Source organism: Barbus barbus (assembly GCF_936440315.1).
Source record: "Barbus barbus genome assembly, chromosome: 19".
Taxonomy (NCBI): Eukaryota; Metazoa; Chordata; class Actinopteri; order Cypriniformes; family Cyprinidae; genus Barbus; species Barbus barbus.
In genome coordinates, this window is record NC_136747.1 from 31,465,045 (window position 1) to 31,480,394 (window position 15,350).

The 15,350-nt window shown below is 40.4% G+C and overlaps 1 protein-coding gene across 1 annotated transcript in view; it reads right to left on the reverse strand.

Moving 5' to 3' along the window:
* The window catches only part of LOC306884876 (collagen alpha-1(XIV) chain-like), an 84,213-nt gene that overhangs the window by 18,658 nt on the left and 50,205 nt on the right, over positions 1 to 15,350 (reverse strand). Inside the window, exons 25-33 of the mRNA XM_079441104.1 lie at positions 13,013 to 13,087; positions 12,775 to 12,914; positions 9,966 to 10,089; positions 9,738 to 9,881; positions 8,626 to 8,790; positions 7,021 to 7,059; positions 6,628 to 6,766; positions 3,293 to 3,435; positions 1,157 to 1,266 (exon numbers count right to left, since the gene is read on the reverse strand). Of these exons, the coding sequence (XP_079297230.1) occupies positions 1,157 to 1,266; positions 3,293 to 3,435; positions 6,628 to 6,766; positions 7,021 to 7,059; positions 8,626 to 8,790; positions 9,738 to 9,881; positions 9,966 to 10,089; positions 12,775 to 12,914; positions 13,013 to 13,087 (1,079 nt within the window). The remainder of the gene's footprint in view (positions 1 to 1,156; positions 1,267 to 3,292; positions 3,436 to 6,627; positions 6,767 to 7,020; positions 7,060 to 8,625; positions 8,791 to 9,737; positions 9,882 to 9,965; positions 10,090 to 12,774; positions 12,915 to 13,012; positions 13,088 to 15,350) is intronic.

The window sequence follows — 15,350 nt, forward strand, 5'->3', positions numbered from 1 at the left end:
ATAAATGAGCCGAGTCGAGGCTTGTCCTATCCAACACACAGTTAAACTACTAACAATGATTTTAAATGCTAGCGAGTGCAGAGAGCATGTTTGGCGCGATCCCACTGATGGCAGCTCCGGTGGATCTGAAGATGAACGCAAATCATTTCTCCGTCTCTATGGCTGAATTAAACCCGTCATGATTATACAGGTAACTAGATGTCCCGTGCTGTTCCGTTCATTCAGCGCAGCTTTGAATGTGGCTGTGAATCCTGACAGCGTAAAGCCATCAGTTGGCTGTATAACTGCGGTTCTGACGGTCCTATAATAATATTATGCTCTATGAACACATCTCTATGAAGTGATGTTGCCATACTAGCCTTTACCTTCTGCTCTAGAGTCTTGTTTGTATTAAACACGGCAGAAAAACAGTCTTAAGTAGGGATAACTGCAGGCTCGCACAATGGGCTAAAGGTGCGACGAGTCGACGCTCTCCATGCTAATCGACGTATTTTTATAATCGATGACGTCCACGAATCGCTGCAGCCCTAGACAGCAGCACACTCACTGCTGGACCGGACAGCATGGCTGTTTCTCAATTCCAAGAACGCAGAGAAAAGACTTGTGTTCTCGTGGAGACTCTTGCAAGGCTTCCTTGGAGGAACGAACTCAGAAGGACGCGAGGACACAGAACGCACACTTAAGAGAATCGAGATTGTGTTCTTGCAGCGTTGTATGTTTAACGATGACTATGTTAAGAATCATTTTAATATGCCAATAAAAATGCAGCCTTTCTCCGGGTCTCATAACTTTATTAAAATTAAGCAAAACAAAATGATAAATGTTTACTTCAACTTCAAGAACCGTTGAGTTATAAATAGCCTAAATATAGATATGAAGTCAAAGCAAGCAGAGCGAGTGTAAAGCTTCCAGGCTTCTGTACACCGGCCGCCCGCAGCGTCTTCTGGGATTTCTAACGGATCGATTCTCTTACGTCTGCACTCAATGCATCCTCGATATCAAGAACACATCCGGGAACTTTCATGCGTCCTTCGTACTTGTGTTGTTGAGAACTGGAACTAAACTTCGACGGTTGATGATGACTTAGAACGAGAACACAAGGACGCAAGAACGCATACTGAGAAACAGCCCATCTCCTGCGGCTGTGACCTCTGACCTTATGAAAACTGCCATAGAAGAGCTTCTGGATGTCCGGCCCCTCAAACGTCACCGTCTGGAAATCACCATTATAATCATTGTTGAAGTAAGTCAGAGTCTTTCCTACATCTGTGAAGAGAAACCAGGAGAAGAGACATTCATCTTGTCTGGATTTCAGTATTCATGCATCCAGCTGATGCCTTCATCAAGATAGAGCTGCACAACAATTTTAAAAATTATTCACGAATCATGATCATGATTATGTTTCCCCTTGTTTTCAGCTCATCAGCACTTTTTCTGTAATGCAGTGAGAGTGTGTGCTAATGGTTGCCAGGTTGGAAAATTACAGTGTTTTTCAGCTGCTTCCACACTAAATCTGTCCTTATCACACAGTTTCTGAAAGCTGACGCTCAAACAGCAGAAGCACACACCAGATCTGCAAAACCAGACACTGATTCACAGCCTTGACTCAGGTTTCAATTTCAGAAAACACTTTTTGCAAAACACAACACACGATTCTCTATGAAACACACACAAATCTAACAGGAATTCATATTATGGCAAAGGTGTTTGCAAATGTTTGATTTTGAGATGTGTTTGTGATATTTTGAATGCAGTGCTTCGTTTTGCAAGAGATGTGAGGTATTTTGAGTTTTGTGTGGAATTCTTGGATTTGTGTCTAAAGTTTGGAAAATGTGTGTAAGCAGCTGAAACCACTGGACAGAAAATGTATTGATTTATGAAAAAAGCTCTAATTGGGGGATTTAAGCTCTAGTAATCTGGCAACCAATGCATTATCTTGCTTGTTACCAATGCAAGATAATGCAAATGCCAAATTAGAAATGTTTCAGTATAAATAAGCAGCAGGCTAACATCGCAGATGATTATGCTTAATAAAACGAGAGAAACATAAATCCTAATTATATTTTATAATTACAATTATACAGTGCTATGCATAAGTTTAGGCACCCATGCTAAAGTTGACTAAAAAGAGGAATAAAAAATAATCTTTTGGAAATTGAACTTAATGTCTTAATTAAAAAAATTGGGAAAAATCCAACCTTTAAGGACACCAATTTTCTTTGTGAATGAATAATGTATCGTAAATAAATAAATGTTCTTCCTTAAAATACAGGGTGCATAAGTTTGGACACCCCTATGTTAAAGGCCAGTTACTTCATGGATCCAGGATACTATGCATCCTGATAAAGTTCCCTTGGCTTTTGGAATTAAAATAGCCCCACATCATCACATAGCCTTCACCATACCTAGAGATTGGCATGGTTTTATTTCAGTTAGCCTAATAGCTGGTTTGATTTGCATTGAGAGGGGATCTTATGGAAAGTACTCCATGCCAATCTCTAGGTATGGTGAAGGCTATGTGATGATGTGGAGCTATTTTAATTCCAAAAGCCAAGGGAACTTTATCAGGATGCATAGTACCCTGGATCCATGAAGTAACTGGCCTTTAAAAATAAAAATCTGCCTGCCTCTATGGGAATTTAACATAGGGGTGCCCAAACTTATGCACCCTGTATTTTAAGGAAGAACATTTATTTATTTACGATACATTATTCATTCACATAGAAAACTGGTGTCCTTAAAGGTTGGATTTTTCCCAATTTTTTTAATTAAGGCATTAAGTTCAATTTCCAAAAGATAATTTTTTATTCCTCTTTTTAGTCAACTTTAGCATGGGTGCCTAAACTTATGCATAGCACTGTAACATGGATAGTTAGTTCCTTGATTCTGATTGGTTGAGCCGCGTTCGAAGCTGTTGTAAATTACTCAAACACCTTTGTTTACATCTGTGTGTTGCTCGGCAACCACTTTGTTGCAACCACAACCGTTTCTGAGGAACTACATTGTTTGGCGGAAGAATAATGTTTGTTTTATTTTATGAAACCTTGCTACGTATATGGGATAACCGTTTTATAAAAGCATTAAGCCCTGTGAAGCTGTGGTTTACAGTGAATTTATAACAGCTAACGCTTCGTGTCGTGCCTAACAACGCCCCCTAGCTGTTATAAATTCACTGTAAACCACGTCTTCTTGGGGCTTATTGCTTTATTAAATTATGATTCATCTCAATTCAAGGTAAGCGTGATCAGTTCATTCCGTGAGAATCGAACCCATGATGCGTTGTGTTACTCACTGTCCAGAATGACTCCCACCAGCGGCTCGTTGTTGCTGTTCAGGACTTCCCACAATGCAAAGGGCTCCTGCGGGGTCTCGGGGAGCAGGCGGAAGAGCATGGTGATGGTGTAGTCTGACGGCAGACCCTCCGGATGGATGAACCTGCACCATCAGAGTTCAGAGATTGATTTCTACACCTCCAGCTCTGCGTGCATGTGGTTTTGTGAAGGGGAAAGTGAGACTAAAGGCTCTTGCACACTGAGTCCGGAATTTTCATAAGCGTTTTTTTCGTATTCGTCTTCCTAAAAATTTGTCACGCACAGAAACCTTGCATGTTAATTAATCCACTGTGAAAAAAATAATAATAATAAAATTCACAAAACAGTACTAAATGGAGTCTTCTAGCAGTGAGGATGATTTTGTTGTCCTCTCATTTCTTAAAAAGAGAAAAAGAAAGTAAATAATGGGTCTATCCAATCCTGAGATATAGAGAGGACGGAGAGTTCCCCCTCTTTAAAGGGGTCATATAATGCCCATTTTCCACAAGTTGATATTATTTTTAGGGTCTTAATGACAAGTCTGTAACACAGTTTGGTTCAAATTTCTCATTGGTAGTGTCAAAAACAGCTCTTTTCAGAGCAAGCCGTATTGTGTTATTCTCCTTTAAATGTTAATGAGCTCTGCTGACTCCGCCCCTCTCTTCCGAGCTGATCTCTGAGAGACTGGATCATGAATGATTCGGGTGAACATAAGATGCATTTAGGCAGGTCGAGGGCGTATTCCCTTCAGAACCAAGCGTAGTCCTCTTCAGCGGCTCAGATGTTGGGAGTAAATGACGACTGCTATGTTCATTATTACATCCAACAACAGAACACCTCAGTTACTTCGGAGTCATTCTACATCTGCTCCGGCGGTGAAACACCAGATGACAGCTCACTCAGGGCGGGTCTATGCTGAAACGCTACTGTCAATCAACAATCGGGGGAGGGGCCTCCATCCGTGTGACGTCACACAGAGATCGGCTCGATTTGAGAAAGATTTTAGTAGATAAAAAAAACAACAACACTGGGTGGATTTGTATCATTATAGGGTGGTTGTGAACACACTGTGCTAACGCACGTTTCAGTTCCAACAACTTTTAAAAGTGCATGTAGCATTATACGACCCCTTTAAGGAGATGCCACTTCAGGATGTCCGTGGCTCAGTTCGATGCTATGCTAGCGATACTAGAGCCACATATTAAAAAGAAGACCACCAATTTCTGTGAACTCCGTGTGCAAGGATCTTTATGGTGCTTTTTGCTGCGAGACCAAGTGGATGAACTTGACAATCGCCATTCTGGATTTTGGCGTTCGTTTGTACGGTGGCTCTGAATGTCAAAACACCTATTAAAATGCTTGCTATGGATACGAATAATGCAGAAAATCGAACCCGATCTGAATTTTTTTCAATGACAGACAAAAGTTTCGGAGGCAGTGTGTCAACGTGATTGAAAGCGTGAGGCTTGTATTTATTTTTTAATGTGCAAAAATTGTCAAGGTCACTTTTATTTATATTTTAACAATACAGATTGTGTCAAAGCAGCTTTACAGTATTAAACAGGAAAATAGTGTGTCAATTAGGGCTGCCTTCGACTAAGGATTTTTCTGATCCACTAGTAGTCGTTAATTAGTCGACTAATCGCACGTTTATTAATAAACAATTTAAATCATTATTATGACCCTTTAATTGCCCACATTGACTAATACGCACTCAAGTACACGCCACAGCAAGTAGTAATGATTATGATGAATGTGTCAGGGAAAAACAGTAAGATACGCCAAAATCAATCAAAAATCACAGCCAATCAGAAGAGCGTGTGGGCGGAGCCTCTCCGCAAGTGCACTGCCCTCACAACGAAATGGATAAAAATAAATGAATAGATATTACACTATTTTACAGTGATTAAAATACGTACAGAGTGATACAGTCTCTGTCATGGAATACACTTGTTTGGGAGTTTCCTTAAATGTATTAATATTTTATTATTGATTTCAGTATGGCTATAAAGGTCACACAATGATATTTAAACTCACATTGAATAAAGCACATAATCACAACCTAAGATTATCAGTTATAGTTTGCATGTTGTTTTTTCAGCTGTGACGTCGCAGAAATAGAAATGTTTCTAAAACAGAATCCGTCTGGTTAGGACAAAAGCTTAACATTAACATGAGAAAAGATTGCTTTTATCAGGCGTCACGGAGTCGCGTTGCATCTGGTTTGGACGAGGTGTTGAAGGAACACAATTTGACTATGTGTTCTAAAAGTAAATGTCCAGAGTGCACAATGAGTCTTTTTTTAGCAACACTTTAAGATTTTAAAATACAATCTCCATTACTTTTTAAATCTTTTTACAAACAAAGAGCTAAAGGCTTGAATATTTCTTCTTCCAAATATTAGAATATGTAAATAACCTTTATTGTATTTCTGATCACACTGCAAAAGCGTGCACCCCATTGACTGATATCTGTTCTTGTTTAAATCATAAACTCAGTTTCTCAAAAAACAAGACTTCATATCTCAAATTCGCATCTAAAGTAAATGTGCCTTGATCTAAGGATGTTTAGACATTTGTACTGGAAATATTTATACCAATACTGAGGCAGAAAGACTTGCTTTGTATTTATGCAACATTTAATGGCATGACTATTAACTTAATTTGCTCTGATTCTAAGGCTTTAATTTGTGGAAGAGTGAATTGAGCCTTTTTCAGACCCTTTCAAGACCTGCAGATACCCTGATTTTGGATGTATTATACGTTGGATTATGTTTTAGGTTTTTTTTGGCAGTGTCTAGATATTAAGGGCCAGTTTTACTAAACCGGGCAAATTAGCGTGAGAGCGCAATTCTAAAATCGTCGGATGGGCGTGGAAATTTCTGCGGGTGATTTACTAACAACAAGCAAATTAAAGCACAAACGCAACATCTGATTTACATATTGACCAACGCAATATACCAAGCGCAGCACAAATTACAGCAGTCGCAAATAAAGAATAAAGAAATAAGGAAGCCGCAGTACGTTTAAAAAGAACTGGAGGGCAAAAGACAAGCGCAAAGCTTAGTAAAACACATTGCGTGATTCATTTTAATACTCTCCTCCCATAACTTTTGCGTCTGAAAGGGAAACTCCTACAAATGCATTCAATACGGTCAGGCGCAAAAATAACTGTCCACACTTTTCCAGGACTAATTCTTCACTGAGCATCTTTAGTAAAACCTGACAGTACTATTTAAAGTATGCTGTTAGTAAATCTGCCCCTAAGTGTGGCGTGACTGCAGTGTGAGTGTAAAGCAGCGTGAATGGGGCGTCACCTGGTGGGCTGCGTGACGAGCGCGTCGCTGCCGAGTCTGAAGCTGCTGTAGCTGTTGAAGGTCCCCGGCTCCATGGACACGCCGCTCACGCTGCTGTACAGATGCTCCACCAGCCCAAACGTCTCCATCATCCTGAACCCTGGGCACAACCATCAGTCAAGAACAAGCACATCTCCAGCAGAACCCAGTCCTGCCCTCAGCAGCTCAGTGGGATTCAAACCGACTCATGTATATCTCTGCTCTGAATGGCTGAGGCTGAACTCAAATGAACCGCGAGAGCATCTGCAGTTTGTCCCCATCAGGAACAGCAAAGCATGAAGCTTCATTAGAAATAACTGAAGAGTGTGTGTGTGTGTGTGTGTGTGTGTGTGTGTGTGTGTGGTGTGTGTGTACCTGGTAAAGTGCTGCCGCTCATGGGTACTGATGGACACGCTACAGACGACAAAACAGAAGCACGTCAACAAACACGCTCATTACACACACACACACACACACACACACACACGTTTACCTAATAAGTTCAGGCCGTAGACTTCTATTATTTTTCTATACAGATAGAATATCAATTATAGATAATATTAATTATACTATAATCACACACAAACACCAACAGACTAAAACTTTCTGCATTATTATAATTTTAACTTGGTTTACTTTTTGCATGCTGTTTTTAGAAATGATGATGTCACCAATAGGAGGTTTAGTAAGGTTTATACCACTTCTGGGTACAAATTTCTAGGCGTGGGAATCTTTTACCATCTCACGATTCAATTCGATTCCGATTCTTGAGGCCACGATTCGATTCAAAATCGATTTTCGATTCAAAAAGATTTTCGATTCAAAATTATTCGATTTTATTCATAATGATTTCTAATCGGGTTTCTGATCATGATCTACTCTCATCTGCTTTGCTATACAGAATGACAAACGGAGACATTAAAGTGTCTTTTTCACATTTATTAAGTTAAATTCTCAGGGAAGTGCCTTTTATCAAAAACATTGTCTGGTTCTCAATTGCTACTCATTAGTAGCTAGCTATAAAATAAGTTGGAACAAAAATAAAGTGCTTCTTCATAATACAAAATGGTATATTTTTTGTATAAATGGTTTTTTTTGCTCTCTCGGAGTTGGCAGGGAGTTTCGTGAAGCACTGCAGTGTGCGTTGGTCTGCAGCTGGCGGCTGACTCTGCTCCGTGTCGCTGAGCTCCGGGTGATGCCTAGTAATATGAGCACGCGCATTTGTTGTGCTGCCGAAGTACTTGGTCTTCGTTTTGCAAAGCTTGCACACTGTGTGTGTCATGTCCAGCGCAGTGCTTCCAGGCATTCGGTAAAAGCCGAAATGACGCCAAACTTTAGCTTTAAGTGAAGACGGGGCTGATTGGATCTCCCTCTCATCCATATTTGCTTCCTCTTTGTTTTAGTGATTTGCCGCGCACGCTTACGTTCAAAAACCGGCTGCGCGGTGGCATCAGTACAGACCAGTAGGCTAGTTACAAAAATGGAGGCGAACATCCAGCTGATTTTATTTATTTATTAAATCGATTCTTGGACATTTCAGATCGATTCTGAATCGTTGCAAATGAAAATCTAGATTTTTCTGTGAATCGATTTTTTGGCACACCCCTACAAATTTCTCTCCAAAATATGGATAAGTAGATACAACCACACCAGGGTTATTATGGTTAACTAAAACTAAAACTATAAATAAAACAGTTAACTTGAAATAAAATTTTAAAAACTAGTTGCCATGGCAACAGTTCTCATTTTCATTTAGTTTAACTTTAACAAACTAAAATTTTCATAAAATGAATAAAAACTATATAGACATACATAAAAACAACAAAAATTAATGAAAATGACAAAAACACAGCAAAATTACAAAAGTTTGAACTAAAATTAATATGAAAGCAGAAAATATAAAAATAGAATCCAATTTAAAATATTAATAAAAACAGTATATCAATGTTACTAAAGTAACACACACACACACACACTTACTGGCTGACGCAGCTTCACAGACAAAGGTGATGAGTTTCTCTTCGATCTTTCTAAAAGCGTCCAGGTCGTCGACGAAGAACACGTGTCTCTCGCTGGGTCTGCTGGCGATGCTCACCAGCTCGCCGTAATCAGCATCAGCAAAACCGATGGCAAACACAATGTAACCTACAACAAACACAGGCTATATCAAACATCAACCTTTAAAGCAGGCATATTCAAACGAGATCCGGACCGCGAGACCATTTTACCATTTCTATATAAAGTGTGTGGTTCACACCAGGAGTGCGCAGGCTCTTTTACTGTAATGATATTTGGGCATCATGTCCTCTAATATTTCTCATCTAGAGCCAAACGTGCTTGATTCAAGTCCTTCCCGTGTGTGTTGCTTCTGTAAAGCGCCTTTAAGAGCTGTGAGTGATGCAGTTATTTTACAACAGAAGCAGAAACACAGCGAGCAGCAAAATAGATCCATACTTTTGCTAAAAAACTGCAGAAAACAACAGTGCTGCAAATATAGGTCTTTTTATCTCTGACCAGGTTTGAGACGAGGCATTTTTTCATCTACATCGAGCATTATTAATCAGAATAAAATCAAGAGCATTTTAAAATAAACACATAATTATTACAATTGGGGAAATGGCAAGGAAAGACAACATAAACACTGAAATTACAGTTAACTTTTCTGCTCATGATGAAAGTGCTTTATGTTTAAACTGAATATAAAAAGCAGTCCAGACTTCAAGAGGAAAACCCTGAACCACATACAGGATCTTTTCTGTCACATGGCCTTCTGCCTTACATGTGTATCTAAACATAAAAGATAATAATAGCTTCATAAAACACCGGATCTTATCTTTTAATATTCATATCTAATTGGGCTCAACTGACGATTTTTTTAAATAGAAAAATTCTCAGAAGCCACTTATTGTCTATTTTTGACTGTTTAGGGTTTTACTTGTTCTTTTACAAATCATTACTGGTGCCCAGATGGAAGTGTGTAATATATATAGTCTGGAGCTCCAGTGGGAAGGACATATAGAGGCCGGACCTCTTGGATCTGAACAGCCCTGGTTTAAAGAGTCGTGAACCGTAACACGGCAGACTTTCGTCACCTTCCGTCTGGATCTCCTGGGAAACCTGGAGCACGTCGTCTTGGGAACGGCCGTCCGTCAGCACCACCAGGACTTTAGGCACGCCCCTTCTGGCTCCGCCCACCGCCGAGAACACAGAGTCCTTCACATGCTGCATCGCCCGGCCTGCAGAGGTCAGAGGTCAAACACAGTCACACGCGTGTATATGTTTACGGTGGATGATGATGATGATGGTGTGTGTGTCTTTGCCTGTCTTTGTGTTTCCTCCTTTATATGAGATCCTCTGAATGGCGTCCAGCAGGTTCTCTTTATTATCGTATGAGCTGAGCTTGAACTCGGTGCGAGCGTCGTCGCTGAACTGAGCGATAGCCACCTGAGAGACACACAGACAGAGGAGGACGGCCTTTATCTCCACCTAAAACACTGAACTTTTAATAATTACTCATTTTTATTAGCTTTTCATTTGGATATGTATTTATACTTTATCAAAGATAAGGGGCCAGATTTACTAAACAGGGCAAATTAGCGCGAGCGCAATTCCAAACCAGTGCTGATGGGCGTGGGAATGTCTGCGGGCGATTTACTAACAACTGCGCAAATTAGAGAACACAGATGCAGCATTTACATAACAACTAACGCAATATACCAAGTGCAGCGAAAATTAGAGCAGTCGCAAATAAAGAATAAAGAATAAAGAAGTCACAGTATGCTGAAAAGAACCAGAGGCCAAAAAATTAAGGTTTGCAAGAAGTTTTGATATTGCGTGACTCACAGTTGATGGTTCGAAGTCGTCTTTTTCCTGAAGCAAATTAAATATAACATGAGTTGGCAAACAAAATGAACTAATACGTGTGGAAAAACCCTCTCGCTTCTACCATGTGCTCTCTGTTCGCTGCGCAAAACAGTTTAACACATGCTTTTTTTGGGGCGTTAGATAATGGCGCAAATGCCAGTAATTCGACGAGCACAGACGTTAGTAAATCTCATTGCGTGATTGACTTTAATACTCTCTTCCCATAAATGTTGCGTCTGAAAGGAAAACTCCTAGAAATGCATATTCAATAAGGTCAGGCGCAAAAACAACTGTGTCCACGCCTTTTCAGCGCTAATTCTTTAGTAAAACCTGACAGTAATGTTTTAACATCAAAAGATGGTTTGCGCTGGCCCAAGGTGTTTTAATGACTGAATTATTATTATTTCATTGTAAAACAATGTGTGTGTGTATTCACTCTTGATATTTTAGAGTCTATAATATTCACGGTAGGGCTGTCGACTAAGCGGCAAAATACCGGAAGTGGCGCATTTCACAGACGAGAATCCATAAAACACATTTTAGACTATTTTCCAAGGCTGCATGATATATTAAACCCATTTAAAAATCATAAGTAAGCAGAATTGTGAATTCCCAAACGTTATGATTTAAATAATGATATGCGATGCAGTTCACACAGTATATGCGCTTTAATTATGTCCATGCGTGTAGTTAAGTGCATGCGTCTCACAGTAGCTCCACAGAAACTCTTATTATTTACACGAGGAGCGACTCAAACTCATCTCTGCATGCTGTTCTGAGTTTGTGTTTATTATAACCTTCATCTGGGAACTCAACGTGTGCCATTTCATCAGATTTGTGAGGTGAATCATTTATAAATCTACTCAAACACAGGAGAATACATTGAGATTTCTTTGTTGTGATGCGTAATCTACATTAACTCTATTGTTTAGAATATATTATGTATTTTAACAGTTTTGTTCAATAAAACCATATGATTTCTTGCTTTTGATACTTTCTTTGAACTAATTATTATTGCATCATTGCTGTTATATATGTTAGGGGTGTAACGATACGTATCGTGTATCGAACGGTTCGCGGGCAGGTCCAAATGGAAGTGATCATCCCTATCCCCTTGGAGTGGGCACTTTGGAGTGAGCAGGGCACGTGCGGGTCATTATGTAGTCGTTAGGAATGCACTTGGTGAAGAGAGCGTAATTTCCTCATTATCTTCAGCTGGGATGTTCCTGTTACAACGCAGCGCGGTGCCCGTCAGAAGATTCGCTGTTTAAATGTATTTTTATTGTTGTTAGCATAACTTGTTGCAAATAAACATACATTTTATATTTTCAAATGTTTTTAAAATATGCCATGTAATACATAAAAAATGATATGTATAAAACTTTTTAAAAAGTAAAATATATATTTTTTTATGCCGGTGTCAGTCAGCGAATCCTCTGACGAGCACCGTGCTGCGTTGTAACAGGAACATCCCAGCTGAAGATCACCCCTATCGTTACACCCCTAACATTTGTACTTTAAGTCATTTTAAAAGCTATTGTTCACTTAAATCCATTTTTATTACCACAAAAAAAAAATCGAATTATTTGAGTTTTACAGTTTTATCTGTACCAAATTCTGTTTTCCATTATTTTCTGGATTCCATTTTAATTGTTCCATTACATTTTAATAATAAAAAGCATCTCCGATTAATTGATTTTATATAAAAAAAAAAGGATTTTTCAGAAATACTGCACATTTACACTTTTCACCTAAATAAATTCTGGTAAATAATATTTCTGGTAAATGCTCCTTTAAAGAGTGTTTGTTTGATGATAATGTTATTATTATGAGACTAGAACAGGTGGATATGATGTCGTTCTCACACTATAATACTGAACTGATTTCAGTGATCTGGACACCTGCTTCTTGTTCTCTATGCTGCACTTCACTTTTGCTTTAAAGGATTTCATAGAAATTTGGATTTCATTTGGTTTAATAAAATATTTTTAAGTAAAATTGTTGATTTTTTGCGAGAAATTAGTCATTTAGATTAATCGATTAATCGAAAAATTAGTCGTTAGATTAATCGAGATGAAAATAGTCGTTAGTGGCAGCCCTAATTCACGGCTGAGTTTTTTGTGCTCTGCTCTGTATTGACGTATTTTTGCATTTCTCATTCATTTTCTATGCTGGTCCTTTTTGGCTGTGAAACTGCGTGGCCTTTTCAAATCACGTCCAAACATTTTGTGTGTTCACACAGTAAGTGCTTGACATGTCACTCACTTGCGTCCCATCCGGACCGATCCGGTCCAGCGCTCCAGCGGTGCTGTACAGGAAGCGGACGATCTTCTGGAAGTTGTCGTCTCCGATACTCCACGATCCGTCCACCAGAAACACCAGATCTGCTTTAGCGGCTCGACACACTGACGCACACACACACACACACACACACACACACACACAGAGCAGATGAGAACCGCTGCATGAAGACTCACCACCAGTGATGTCATGTGACCTGTACCTTCTTTAGTGGCGGGAAGAGTGGGCGGGGGGGCGGTGGTGCTGGGTGTGGTGGGCGGAGCCGTGGCCACAGGAACTACAAACACATTTGAGTGACAGCGTTACAAAGGAGAACACAGGAACCACTTCAGTGCATGTGGCGTGCTGTGAGCCACACGGCACAAAGAGAATGTGCGTTTAAGAAAATAACCTTGAGTTTTATAAATGTTTGGATTTCAGGAAATTCCCAGCGTGAAGGAACAAAGCGTTTGCTGAAAGATACAGTCAAATGTATCACTGAAATCAGAATCAGAATCAGAATGAGCTTTATTGGTTTACACATACAAGGAATTTGTTGTAGTGACAGAAGCTCCACAGTGCAACAGAAAGACAGTAACAGGACAGGACACAGGTAATAAAAACAAAATAACAAGAAATAGCCAATAACCAATGTACAAAGCAGCAAAAAAAAAAAAAAAAAAAAAAAAAAAAAAAAATACACAATATATAATATAGGCGACTATGTATGTACAGGTCAAGTATGTGCAAATTAGAAATGAGAAAAATAAAAATAAAATAAGTGAGTGTGGTGAATGGATAATGAATTAGTTGTGTGTTCCACGTTTATTTATTGAGTGTTCATGAGATGATTGCCTGAGGGAAGAAACTGTTCCTGTGTCTGGTCGTTCTGGTGCTCAGAGCTCTGTAGCGTCGACCAGACGGTAACAGTTCAAAGAGGGAGTGTGCTGGATGTGAGGGGTCCAGAGTGATTTTACCAGCCTTTTTGCTCACTCTGGATAAGTACAGTTCTTGGAGAGTGGGGAGGGTTGTACCAATGATTCGCTCAGCCTTTTTCACAATAGAGTCTATGTGAATATCCCACTTCAGGTCCTGAGAGATGGTGGTGCCCAGGAATCTGAATGACTCCACTGCAGTCACAGTGCTGTTCATGATGGTGAGTGGGGGGAGAGCAGGGGGGTTTCTCCTGAAGTCCACGATCATCTCCACAGTTTTGAGCGTGTTAAGCTCCAGGTTGTTAAGACTGCACCAGACAGCCAGCTCCTTAACCTCCTGTCTGTAAGCAGACTCGTCACCGTCCTGGATGAGGCCGATCAGTGTGGTGTCATCTGCAAACTTCAGGAGATTGACAGAGGGGTCTTTAGATGTGCAGTCGTTGGTGTAGAGGGAGAAGAGCAGTGGGGAGAGTACGCAGCCCTGGGGAGCTCCAGTGCTGATGGTGCGAGTGCTGGATGTGAATTTGCCAAGCTTTACTAACTGCTGTCTGTCTGTCAGGAAGCTGTTGATCCACTGGCAGACGGAGGTGGGGACGGAGAGCTGAGTTAGTTTATTTTGAAGGGTTTCCGGGATAATGGTGTTAAAAGCAGAGCTGAAGTCCACAAACAGGATCCTCACATAAGTCCCTGGTCTGTCCAGATGCTGCAGGATGAAGTGCAGTCCCATGTTGACTGCATCATCCACAGACCTGTTTGCTCTGTAGGCAAACTGCAGGGGGTCCAGTAAGGGTCCAGTGATGTCCTTCAGATGAGCCAGAACCAGTCTTTCGAATGATTTCATGGCTACAGACGTTAGGGCCACAGGTCTGTAGTCATTAAGTCCAGTAATTTTGGGTTTCTTTGGGACGGGGATGATGGTGGAGCGTTTGAAGCATGAGGGGACTTCACACAGCTCCAGTGACCTGTTGAAGATCTGTGTGAAGATGGGGGCCAGCTGATCAGCAGATTTTTAGGCAGGCTGGTGACACACCCTCTGGACCAGGTGCTTTCCTTCTTTTGTTCTTCCTGAAGACCTGGCACACATCATCTTCGCTGATTTGAATTGTAGGTGTGGGGGAGAGAGGGGTTGCTGGAGGTGTGAATGGTTGTGTGGAGAGGTGTTCTGGGCGGGTGTGGGGTGATCGTTCAAAACGACAAAAGAACTCGTTTAAATCGTCTCCCAGGTGTTGATTCTCCAGAGTGGTGTTTTGTAGCTGGTGATGTCCTTCAATCCACACTGAAGCAGGATCACTGGAAGAGAATTTGTTCCTGAGCTTGTCAGAATAATTCTTCTTTGCCACTCTGATCTCCTTTTCCAGTGTGTATTTGGCCTGTTTGTACAAGACTTTATCCCCCTTTCTGTAAGCATCTTCTTTGGCCTGACGGAGCTGTCTGAGTTTGCTCTCTTCCCCCGCCTGCACCTCCTGTAGCGTTTGACCAGAGCTACGGCTCCACCAACTACAATGTCCAGCAAAACGTCCGAAAAATCAAAAACTGGTAGAAGATTTTGTGGTGTGTTCTGCCGAATGTTCAGCAGATCATCCCTGGTAAAACTGATCTTATTTGAAAAACAAAAAACAGGAAAAA